At 43.6% G+C, this 12,713-nt stretch overlaps 1 protein-coding gene across 2 annotated transcripts in view; it reads right to left on the minus strand.

Moving 5' to 3' along the window:
* MAP2K1 (mitogen-activated protein kinase kinase 1) overlaps positions 1-12,713 on the minus strand; it is a 74,071-nt gene that overhangs the window by 16,862 nt on the left and 44,496 nt on the right. For both annotated transcript variants that reach the window (XM_040225812.1, XM_040225813.1), the window contains exons 4-5: positions 11,566-11,643; positions 10,957-11,008 (exon numbers count right to left, since the gene is read on the minus strand). In XM_040225812.1, the coding sequence (XP_040081746.1) occupies positions 10,957-11,008; positions 11,566-11,643 (130 nt within the window). The remainder of the gene's footprint in view (positions 1-10,956; positions 11,009-11,565; positions 11,644-12,713) is intronic.

Genomic DNA, 12,713 nt, shown 5'->3' on the forward strand with positions numbered 1-12,713 from the left:
CCACTGTCACTGCAGCATTGGGCATGGTGAGCAAGGTGGGTTCCACCTTGCTAAGGTACTGGTTAATAAAAGCTACCCCTCCTTTGGTCACCAAACTTGCAAGACACACCAGCTCTCCTGGGCCCACAGAGCTCAGGAAGTCATCTGCGCCTGAGGACAGCGGCAGTGCCCCGGCTCTGGCACCCCTAGAAACGAGGCTTATGACATGAGACGGAGCAGGACACAGCTCTGCCGGGATCACCTCTCGGCCTGGTCTTTCCTAAAGGGAACAGGCCTAGCCTCGGGGTCCCCTCCACCCCCTGCCTTAGGGAGGGCCTAGGGCAAAGCTAGGGGCTTTCTTCCTGTGCTCACCCCACCCCCCTCCACCCACACCCGCACCCGGCCTCTGCTCTCAGAGGCTTTCCAGGGTCGTCTCTCCCAGCCTGTGTCCTCCTCGCGATTCATTCAATGACTACTGTGACTCAGACCCACCTTCTTTCTTCTAGAACCATGGTGGCAGCCTCCTCGCTGATCTCGCTCCCCTCCCCGTCACCTGAGCTGCAGCAGCCAGAGGCCTCCTCCTCCGAGGACAGCTTGCCTCCCTTCTCTGTGCAGGAGCACCCCTCAGCTCCCCACTGCCCAGGATAAAAATCCAGACCCTGCACAGGGCAGGGAAGACCCTCCTCAACTGCTTCAACTAATTCTCACTTAACTCCCACCACTTAGCACCAGGAATCCTTCGTTCTAAATATTCTAAACAACTTGCTGTTTCCTGCAAGGACATTATCTGTGTTTCCCGGCCGCTGTGTCATCGTGATTCATGTGTTTCCCTACCTAGAATCCCTTGTGCTAACACTGCCACCTGCGTAACTTCTCCCCATGTTTCCAAGCTCAGCCCAAATACCACCTCCTCCACGACGCTTCCCTAAAGGGATCTGAGGAAGCACTTTCCTCCTCCAACGGCCCATCTGCCTCACTTGAGATGCTAAGAAACAAACTCATCTGGAGACATAATCCATCGCTGTGGGTCTAGCACTGAGGTAATTCTAGAGAACATGACTCACGTTTCGAACCAGAGACCACACGCTGGATTCCAGCTACTAATCAGCCACTGTTTCTTTCCATCTACAAGGTGTGGGGGGGTCCAGACACAGTCCAAAGGGATCGGCTCTCCCTGTAAACTAACTGCCCCCTTGAGGCTGTCGCCACCAGGCGGGAGATGAGCCTGGCGGGCAAAGGAAGCTGAGGTGCAGCCAGGGTGTCCCCCGGACACCATGGGCCACCCACTGGTTGAGGCTCTGATGGCATCCCCCTGCACACAGGGGCGGGGACTGTGCTCAGGACACAGCGCTGTGCGCAGCCGCAGGGCCACCCTCACGGGCCTCAGGGAAGCCTGGCAAGACTCCAGGAAAACTGGCAGGGAGGACAGCGCCTTGCAGGGGTCACAGAATCAGCCACTCAGAAACCCGTTATATGTGAATCTGCCACCAACAGCTTGTAAAACAACAAACTTGGGCCACTTAAAATCTTGATTGTCAGTGCCAACAGCAAGTCTGACTGAAGTGAGAGGAGGACTTCAGAGGTTGAAATCCTAATGGCTGTGAGAACCCTGTTCCTCCAGAGGCTGCTGCTGGGGTCCCTTGAGATAACTTAAAGACTCTCCACTATCCCCAGGACTAGGATCCAAAAACACTCTCAGTCTCTGTAGAATGCTGAAATCTCATCCTGACTCGAGAGCTCCCTGTTTTCACAGAATGCTTTATCCTGGGCAATAAGGAACTCTCTGGGAGGGTACTCTGAGCAGGAGGGCCCCAAAGTATAAGCGACTCTAATGCCCTGCAGAGAACCTCACAGCTGACTCCAATCACAGTCTGGCTGGGCGTTCCCTCAAAAATCTAAGCCCCAGCTACTGGGTATAAAGATCAGGCAGGTTACATGCTGCTCCATCTGACAGAGGAAAAGAAAACCCAGCTGAGGCTTAATTTAACTCTGTTATCAGCATCTATTGATCTTCATCGGCCAGCAACTCCAAAGCAGACATTATTCATGGGCTCCGCTGTATGAACTCTGCATTGGTCTAAATCCTATAATCTTTCTTCAGGGTCTTAATCAGAACAAGATCTTAACAATGAGAGGGGGCTAAGCAGCTTGATGGGCTGGTGATGCAAGTCACTGCTTTCAATGGCATGAAGCTGTATCTGAGCCCCCCACCCCCGCCACACACCCCTTAACTCAAGGCTAACCACCTGGTTCAGCTTTGGATGAACTGGACCTCTGACTTCCTGCCACCGTAACTAGAAAGGCTGCATAGAAACCAGTGGAATTAACTAACCCCTCTCAGAGCGCTAAGGTCTCCTCCCCACGTCACACACCCTGTTTTCAGTGAAGGACTTAATCATCTTACAGCTGACTTCCGGGCTTCAATTCTAAAGCTTCCTCGGCTCGGGGGTTCCTCTTCCCCTTAACTCAGTGGTCAGGAAGCTTTTACTGTCAAAGGACCAGAGAGCAAATATTTTAAGGCTTTGAGGGCCACACAATCTCTTTCACAAGCAACTATTCAGCTCTGCCATTACAGTACAAAAGCAGCCACAGACAACACTTAAGCCGGGCTGTGTTCCAGTAAAATGTCTTCATGGACATTGAAATTTGAATTTCACACAATGAGCACATGTCACAAAATTCTGAAAAACAAATCTTAGTTTGCAGGCCATACAAAAACAGGCAGCAGGCTGTGCGCTGCCAATCTGCCCACCCCTGCCTTCAATGCTTAATTATTGTTTTGATCCTGTGTTAGCAGTTTTCTGTCTTGCTGACCCAATGCTTAATATTATTTACAGTGGAACAACTCTCTTCACCCTTTTTTTTGCTTTCAGAATCTGTTCCTCCCATCTTCTAGTTACAGAACTCCTCTTTTTCATTTGGGATATGTTCCCCCACAACAGTGTGTGTTCCTGCTGGGGTGCCAATGAAGAGGCCCCATCTATCCTGCCCCAAGACATGTTCGTAAGCTAGCCTCCTGGACACAAGAAGTGGCCCAGGACTCGAGGGGCTCTCCAGGCAGAGCCAACCAGCGGTTCAAGCACTGACCTAGAGGCTGAGGAGATGAGGCAGAGCTTTCTCAGGGACCTGGGGCGCTAAGGACTGGAAGTGTTGAGCTAGTGAGGTCCCTGCTGCCCCCAGGGGTGAGAGCCTGACTGAAAAGGAAGCCCAACCGCAGAAGGAGAAGTAAAGCCACGCAGCAACCAAAGTCCTGAGACTATCATTTCAGCTCCACACTCACCCCTGCCTTCGGACCTCCTGGCTACTCCAGCCAGTAAGTTCCCTCTTTTGATCAAATAATCTTGAGTTAGGTTTCTAATACAGTCAAAGGATCCCGACTAATTACATCACATCAGACTCTCTTTGACAGTTGGTGGTGGGGTGACTCACGCACAAAACAATGGTGCCGGCTGTGTTCCGCCACCCATTGGAAGCTCTTCCCCGTTAGACACCAAGCTCCCAGAGGACACAAGTCGTGTACAAGCCATTTTCTGCCCTCCTCAGCGATTCACCCAGTCCCTTGCATTTGGTAGGTGTTCAATGACTATTTTACAATACACATTACTCTTCTTGGATGGGGAAAGGGCCCACGGGGGCAAGTACACGTGGAGGGATATGGGCACACACCTGCACAAGACTGTCCCCCGAAGAGTTCAGGGACAAGGTGCACTCCCAGAGGAGCCACAGCTCTAATCCCCACCTCCTGATCAGGCACCCGTAAACCACCACACCAGGCTGGACCGCACAGACTGCTACTCCCTCTGAACACTCAGGGAGACAGAATACGATGTCTGCCCAACACCCAGACAAATCACAGTGAGCCACATCACTGTGGATGGAATCCAGATAGCTGGCCAGGACTTCAGACTTGGGGAGTATCGGTTGTACTTGTTCTACCTAAGAAGTCCCGTTCCACAATGGCAGAGACCAAGCACTTCAGGAATGAGGGTGAGTATCTGCTGATCTCTAGGTTCCCATCCAGAAACACAGGAAAGCCAGCCCCAGGCACACCCAGAGCAGTGCAGCTCACTAGGTCCAGGACACACACCCACTCCGAGAAAGAAAACTGAAACTTTCAAGAGGACACGACCTAGCTGCAAAAACAGGACCTAAACAGTAGGTGAAAACAGTTGTTCACCCAAACACCATTACTATACTTCTTCTTCTCACCTAAAAAGTAATTTGGAAGTTTGTATCTCCAGCATATTCCCACCCCCTAAAAAAAAAAGTCTGAATCAAAGTGATAAAATTTTTGCTTGCCTTTCTGAAGATTCTGTGAGAAATTATATTTGAAAAATCTTTGAGTCAATGTTTTAAAAAGCAAAAGTGCCCCCAGAACAACTTGTGCTTTAAGTTACTTTTGTACCTTAGTTTTTACTTAGAGTAAGGCACACCTAGAAATCACTTTCACCTAACAATTTAAAATCCTGTTGGGGCCTTCCCTGGCGGTCCAGGGCTTAATGCTCTCTCTGTGCTTTCACTGCCCAGGGAGAGGGTTCAATCCCTGGTCACGGAACTAAGATCCCACAAGCTGTGTGGCGTGGCAAAAAAAAAAAAAATCCTGCACACGGATGTGCCAACCCGTACCCCACATTCAGTAGGAAGGGAAGGCCGCTTGATGCCTGCATGACTGTTGTGGCGGCAGTGACAGTGGACCCCTCTGGGGGGTGACTGAGCCGGCAGTCCACCCCCGGTGAGGCTAACAAGGGCCAACTGGCCCACAGCAACAGCCACCCTGTGGGAGCCATGGACTCAGGCTGCTGCTTTTCTGTCTGCATGACCCAGCCTCCTAAACCAGAGCAGTCCTTCCTGGTCCCTGCCCCAACACAGTCTGGGGATTCAGTTTTTTGAAGGCCTATCTACACTTTTCTGGGGCCTCCCAGGTACACTAGTGGTAAAGCCAAAATTTTTCTTAAGAAGAAAAAAAATTACACCAGAGATTAAAAAAAAGAAAATAATTTTTTTAAATGTGAGGCAAACAAAAAGCCTTTTTTAATCTTCCCCATTTTTCCTCAAGGACAGAATAAGAAGAAACAGAGTTTAAATTTCAGTGCAAAAGAATATATGTAAAGCAGAAGAGGAACTTGCTGAACTTACTAGCAGTGAGAAAGCATAAAGACAGAGGCAGAGAGACTCTCTCATTCTCACTCTAATTCAGCTTCCAGGAACTGTCCACCCATCGTGCCTCTTGATAAGGAATCAAGTTGTGCAAGAGGAGGACCATTTCCAGGCGAGGTCTTACAGTGAATTCTTTCTGGACAAGACCCTCAAACAGCACGAGTCTGAAATGCAGAGCAGCCAGGCCCAGCTGCCCGCATACACACTCTGCTCACCAGAGCAGAAGTCCTTCTAGTGACTCCTTGTCGGCTGGGCAAGGAGTGAGCTCTCCATGAAGACATCTGTCCGGAATCCCGCCTGGCTCACAAAGCAGCTCTTTATGCCAAAAAGCAATAAATGGTGGAGCCAGAAAAGAAATTGCTGGGTAAGTGAGGGCAGCACCAGGAGGAAGGGGAAAAGCAAGCTGGTTATTCCAGGAACAAGCTGAAACCTTCCTCTCTTCGGAAGGGAAATAAAGTGAGTACTCCTCCAACAACGCAGAGCATGGCACATAGAAGCCACACGGCAGAGAACACCAGGACTAGACTTAGGACTGTATTAAAAACAGAAGATATGGGTTCCTGGCCCAGCTTCACTGTCTGTCATGCCCCTTTGAAGTTTACCCTCACTCTAGGCCCTTAGACCCTCAGGCAACCTGTGTTATGAAGGACTAATTCTGACTGTTCTAGTAGAACCATGCAGTATGGACTCTTCTATAAGGCTCCTTTCACTCATCATGATGTTTTTGAGATTTGTCCAAGTTGTGTGTATCAACAATTTGCTCGCTTTTATTGTTGAGCTGTGTTCCATTGTTTGAATATATCAGAATTTGTTTACTTGCTCATTTGGTGATAAATATTTTGATTGTTTAGTTTGGTACTATCATTAATAAAGATGCTTATGAACGTGTGTGCCCAAGTCTCTGTGCAAACAAATGTTTTCATTTTTCTTAGGTCAATACTGAGAAATGGAGTAAATTTTTTTAAAAAAAACTAGCAAAGTGTTTCCAAAGTAATTGTCCCTTTCCCTGGCTGCATTTAAGAATCTCTCTTTATATCTCTCTTGATAAAGAGATAGTTTACAGCAACTTGACTTTTTTTTTTTTTTTTTGCTTTTTTAAAGCTTTACTGATATGTAATTTTACCCTTTTTTAAAACAAAAATTACTTATTTATTTAGTTGTGGCACGTGGGATCTAGTTCCCTGACTTGGGATCAAACCTGGGCCCCCTGCATTGGGAACATGAAGTTTTAGGCAGTGGACCAAAAGGGAAATCCCAATTGGCATATAATTTTCATATAATAACTTGATGAGTATGTATACAACCATGGCTACAATCATGATTATAAACACGTCTATTACCCTCCCCCTGATTTCCTCACACTCCTTTGTAATTCTTCCCTTCCACCCCTTCATTCTCCAGGCAAGCACTGATGCGTATTTTGTCGCTACGGATTAGCCTGCAATTTCTAGAATTATGAAATAGATTCACATAGCATGTAACAAGGCTCTTTTTTTGTCTAACTCTTTCACTTAGCATCATTCTTTTAAGATTCTTCCATACTGCTAAACTTTTCTATGGTTTATTCTTCTTATTGTTAAGCAGTATATACTATTGTATGGATATACCACAATCTGTTTATGCATTCAACTGCTGATGGACATTTGGGTTGTCTCTACTTTTGGCTATTACAAATAAAACTACTATGAACATCCAGGTACAAGGGCCTTATTGAACCTATGCTTTCTTTTTTTCTTTAGGGAAAATCCTAGGAATGAAATGGTTAAATGTATCATAGATAAACATGCTTAACATTTTAAAACACTGATAAACTGCACCATTTCAGATTCCTATCAGCAGTGACTGAGAGTTCCAATTGCTCCACACCCTGAATAACCTAGTCTCTAAAGACATTCTAGTCAGTGTGTAGCAGTAACTCATTGTGGCTGTAACTTACATTTCCTTCATGACTAATGATGTTGAATATCTTCTCATTTGCTTATTTGCCATTCACATATCTTCTTTTGTAAAGTGACTCTTCAAATATTTTACCCATTTTTAAAATACTTGTTTTATTTGCTTATTTGGCTGTGCCAGGTCTTAGATGTGACTTGTGGGATCTAGTTTCCTGATGAGGGATCGAACCTGGGAGTTTGCATTCAGAGTGCAGAGTCTTAGCCGCTGGAACACCAGGGAAGACCCTACCCATTTTTTTGAAATTGCATTGTTTATCTTTTTATTAAGTTTTAAGAGGTCTTTAAATATTCTCAATAAAGTCCTTTGATGGATATGTATTTTGCCCATATTTTCTCTTAGTCTGTGGCTTGCCTTTTCATTTTTGTCACAGCATTTTTGAAAATCAAATGTTATTAATTTAGATGAAGTGCAATTTATTGATTTTTGCTTTACAGTTGGTGCTTTCTGTGTCCCATTTTCTCTTTTAAAATTTATTTATTCGTTCATCCATTTTTGGCTGCCCTGGGTTTTTGTTGCTGTGTATGGGCTTTCTCTAATTTCGATGAGCACAGGCTACTTTTTGTTGGGGTTCTCGGGCTTCTCATTGTGGTGGCTTCTCCTGTTCTGGAGCACAGGCCCTGGGTGCACAGGCTTCAGTACTTGCAGCACAAAGGCTCAGTAGTTGTGGGGCATGGCTCAGTTTCCCAGGGGCATGTGGGCTCTTCCCACACCAGGGATTGAACTTGTGTCCCCTGCACTGGTAGACGGACTCTTAACCACTGGACAACCAGGAAAGCCCCTGTGTCCCATTTTAAAACTCTGCTAAAACAGAGAGTCACTAAAATAGTCTTCTGTGTCTTCTTTTGTAGGTTTTAGACTTTTAACCCATACAATTAGACCTGTGATCCACTGAGAGCTAATTACTGTATATGGTGTAAGGAAATGATAGACTTTCATTTTTGTGCATATGGATATCCAACTGTTCAGCATCATATGTTGAAAAAATTCTTCTTCCTCTATTGAACTACTCTGGAATCTTTGTCAAAACTCAACTGACTATATATGTGTGCATCTGTTTCTGAACTCTTCATTCTGTTCTATTTGATCTATTCTGCTTAGCTTCACACCAATACAAACACTCTACTGATTACTATAGCTTTACAATAAACCTTAAAGTCCAGTAGTCTTAGTCTCCCAACTATGTTTTACCTTTTTAAGGTTGTTTTGGCTATTCTAGGTCCTTTGCATTTACACTTAAATTTTAGATACAATTTATCAACTCTGCAAAGGCTACTGGGATTTTTAATGGGATGTCTTTGAAACTACAGATCCATTAAAGCAAATCTGACATCTTAAGAATACTGACGGTGGTGGTTGCATAACAATGTGAATGTACTTAACATCACTGAACTGTACATTTTTTAAAAATTCTACTTGAACTGTACATTTTGAGATGGTAAAATGATCAATTTTATGTTATAAATATTTTACAATTTAAAATTTTAATTTTAAAAAAACACCTATTCTAAAATTTAGAATGTATTATAGTACATAGAGCTTCCCTAGTGGCTCAGATGGTAAAGAATCTGCCTGCAATGCAGGAGACCCAGGTTCAATCCCTGGGTCAGGAAGATCCCCTCAGGAAGGAAATGGCAACCCACTCCAGTATTCTTGCCTGGAGAATTCCAAGGTCAGAGAAGCCTGGCAGGCTACAGTCCATGGGGTCACTAAGAGATACGACTTAAGTGACTAACACTGGGAATACAGAATGATTCGTAAGCTGGGCAGTAAATCCCACCAGTCCACTACGCTCTTCCTCTGCCATCCCTTCCTAGACCTGTGCTAAGGCACACTGTAGCTAAAGGGACATGACCAGAGAACTATGTTTTCCATTTGTCTTTCCTCTGGCTTCTTCATCTTTTTTTTTTTTTTAAAATAAACTTCATTAAGATATAAAAGGCTTTATATACTATTAAGTGTTTCCCAGGTAGCGCTAGTGGTAAGGAGCTCACTCCTGGGTTAGGAAGATCCCCTGGAGGAGGAAATGGCAACCACTCTAGTATTCTTGCCTGGGGAATCCCATGGACAAAGAAACCAGGCAAGCTACAGTCCACAGGATCGCAGTGTCAGACACAACTGAATCGACTTAGCACACACACATACACTATAAAATGCAACCACTTCATCAGAAAGTTTAACTTTTGATAAATGCATATATCCACATATCTACCACCACAATCTAGATATAACACTTCATCACCCCTAGAGAGTTTCCTCAGGCCTCACTGATGTTAATCTCTCAGTAAGCCCTCAGGCAACCACCAATCTACTTTCGGTCCCTAAAGACCTGTGTTTTTTCCTCTATGATTTTACATACATGGAGATAGTCTATACTATTTCGTGTCAGGCTTCTTACATCTAACATTAAGTGTTTTTGATAGTCATCAAAACTACATGTGTCAGATTTCTCTGGTGGTACAGTGAAATAAGAATAAGATAAGATACAAGGTAAGAATCTGCCTGCCAGTGCAGGGGACATGCATTTGACCCCTGGTCCACATTCCTCAGGGCTGCTGAGCCTGTGTGCCACAACTCCTGCGCCCACATGCCTAGAGCCTGTGCTCCTCTGCAAGAGAGGCCACCACAGTGAGAGGCCATGCACAGCAATGAAGAGTTGCCCCTGCTCCCCATAACTAAAGAAAGTCCCCAACAGCAATGAAGACCTAGAGCAGCCATAAATAAATTAATTTTAAAAAACTATGTGTGTCAAGAGTCTGTTCTTTTTATTGCTGAGTAACATTCTATTGTATGGATATACTGTAATTTGCTTATCTCTTGGCCTGCTGAAGAATATTTTAGTTATTTCTACTATGAATATAGCTGCTTTAAATATCTGCATATGAGTCTATCTACACATATGTTTTCATTTATGTTGAATATCTAAGAATGGTACGGTTATATGATAACTGTATGTATACTTTTATAAAACCCAGAGTTTCTTTAGAGTCAAACTCATATCCAGTCAGTCATGGCTTTGGGCCTATTCACAGTCTAGTCCAGTGGGCAGCCAAGGACACCGAGGGCTGGGTAACTAAGTTCCAGCTGGGGATCTGGTCTGTGTGTACTGGGTGACTATGTCTTTCACAGTCTCAGGTAACAGGCATCAGTTCAGTTCAGTTCAGTTCAGTCACTCAGTCATGTCTGACTCTTTGCGACCCCATGGACTGCAGCACACCAGGCCTCCCTGTCCATCACCAACACCCGGAGCCTACTCAAACTCATGTCCCTCGAGTCAGTGATGCCGTCCAACCATCTCATCCTCTGTTGTCCCCTTCTCCCACCTTCAATCTTTCCCAACAACAGGGTCTTTTCAAATGAGTCAGTTCTTAACATCAGGTGTCCAAAGTATTAGAGTTTCAGCTTCAGCATCAGTCCTTCCAATGAATATTCAGGACTGATTTCCTTTAGGATTGACTGGCTGGATCTCCTTGCAGTCCAAGAGACTCTCAAGAGTCTTCTCCAACACCACGGTTCAAAAGCATCAATTCTTCGGCACTCAGCTTTCTTTATAGTTCAACTCTCATATCCACACATGACTACTGGAAAAACCATAGCTTTGACTAGATGGACTTTTTGTTGGCAAAGTAATGTCTCTGCTTTTTAATACACTGGCATATGTATACTGGCATAATATTCAGGCACACCACATAGCAAAAAGAGGGTGGTTCTTACTGCTCCAGACATCAAACTAAACAAAGAGTCGTAGTAAAAATAAAAAATACCAGCAAATGACTTTTATACCAAAGCAAAACATAAAAGAGGATGCAACAATTTTTAGATTTCAGCTAAAATCCAAAACATCACAACTAGCAAATAATTTCTTACCTCTGTGCATAATCTTGTGCTTCTCCCTCAGGTATGTCAGGCCTTTTATTACCTAGGTGAGAGGAAATGTAAAAAGAGGGAAACTGAAATCGTGGTGTTTAGAAAATATCCAACCTTTCTATTTTAAAATTATCTAGAAAATACTTCATGTAACATCACAAATTTGCCTTCTTCCCTTATTTTTCTTCTCTCTGTTTGATTTTTTTCATCGTCTTATTAAGAAACCATCTTTTACATGGTATCTAGCATATGATTTTTAAGCAAAATTGGTAATTGCAAGTTTAGATAATTTACATTTTAAAAAACACTTTGCCTGAATTCATTTTTTAATCTGCATTCTAAAAAGAGGCTTTCTGATGCCAAAAATGAGAATTCTTTTGGATACCCTGTCCTATTTTTCAAGATAGATTTTAACATACAGAAAGTTACTTTGCTAGTTTTAGTGAAAGGGAGAGGATATTGTATCTAGAATCCAGATAAGAGAAAATTCTAGTGAGAAACCTAACTTTTCTTAGAAAACTTCCCTTTGTCAACTTCCCACCTTCCTCCTTGTCCCTTTCCTATTTATCAATGAGAGAACTTGGAAGAAAAACTTCTCAATATACTCACAGCAATGCTAACTTTTCCTAAAATTTGTTCAGGAATTCTTCCAGCTTTCTTCAGAACTTGATCCAAGGAACCCCCATCCTAAGAACAAGAATACCAGAGCCCATTTAGTGACAGTGTTTCTCACTATTCTTTCAAGTGTTAAACTTCAGCGGCAAAATAAATCTCACACATGACAAACCTTCCTAGAAGGAAGGTGTGCTCCAGATATCAAATAAGATATGAATGTGAGACACTGTGGGAGCTAGCAAATGATTAATAACTCAAACCCTATGAATAACCTTCCCATAAGTTACTAATTCAGCGGTTCACTCTGCTGAACTGACAGAGTGGTGGCTAGGCGTGCCCTAGAGGCACACTATCTGAATCTGCATTCCCAACTCGCACTTACCATCTAGTGGACACTAAGTTACTCAACTTGTACAATGGGAATGATAATAATTATATAAGGCTACTGTAATACTCACAGAGCTACTGTAAGTATTAAACAAGCTCATACATCCAAAGCCCTTGGAACAATATTTAGCCCATGGTAAGTTCTCAATAAATGTTTGCCATTCTGCCACCATTATGTAAGTCACAACTTGCATTTGGTATCATCCTAACAAATTATACTTCAAAAAATCCAAAGAAAAATACCATAGAAAGTAATTATTCATTCCACAAATCCTACAAAGCACCATGCACTGTTTGAGGTTCTGTGGAGGATAAAGATACAAAAAAGACCTAGCTCTTATCCTCAATAAATTTATAAACTAGTAGGAGAAATATACTACTCCACAAAACACAACGAAACAGAATAAATGTATATAGTAAAAGTGCTACACACACCCAAAGAAGAAGGGAGAATTCTGACTTCACTCAGAAGATAACATTTGAGCTGAAATCTTACTCAAAGAATGAGTATGATTTCCATACCTGCAAAAGGAGAGGAGCAAGGGGAGAAAAGAATAGGGTGGAAGAGTGGAATCCTAACCACTGGATCACCAGGGGACTCCCAAGTTGGGGCATTTCAACGACATCATAAGCAGAGAAACATTAAATTGCTTAGTACTCCTGGGATGCAGCCGATTATCAGTCACAATATAAAATTACCCCAGAAGCAGAGATGATCCCTACAACTTCAGACTGATTTTCTAAGTATCCGGTCT

The sequence above is a fragment of the Oryx dammah genome, unplaced genomic scaffold, assembly GCF_014754425.2.
Source record: "Oryx dammah isolate SB20612 unplaced genomic scaffold, SCBI_Odam_1.1 HiC_scaffold_26, whole genome shotgun sequence".
Taxonomy (NCBI): Eukaryota; Metazoa; Chordata; class Mammalia; order Artiodactyla; family Bovidae; genus Oryx; species Oryx dammah.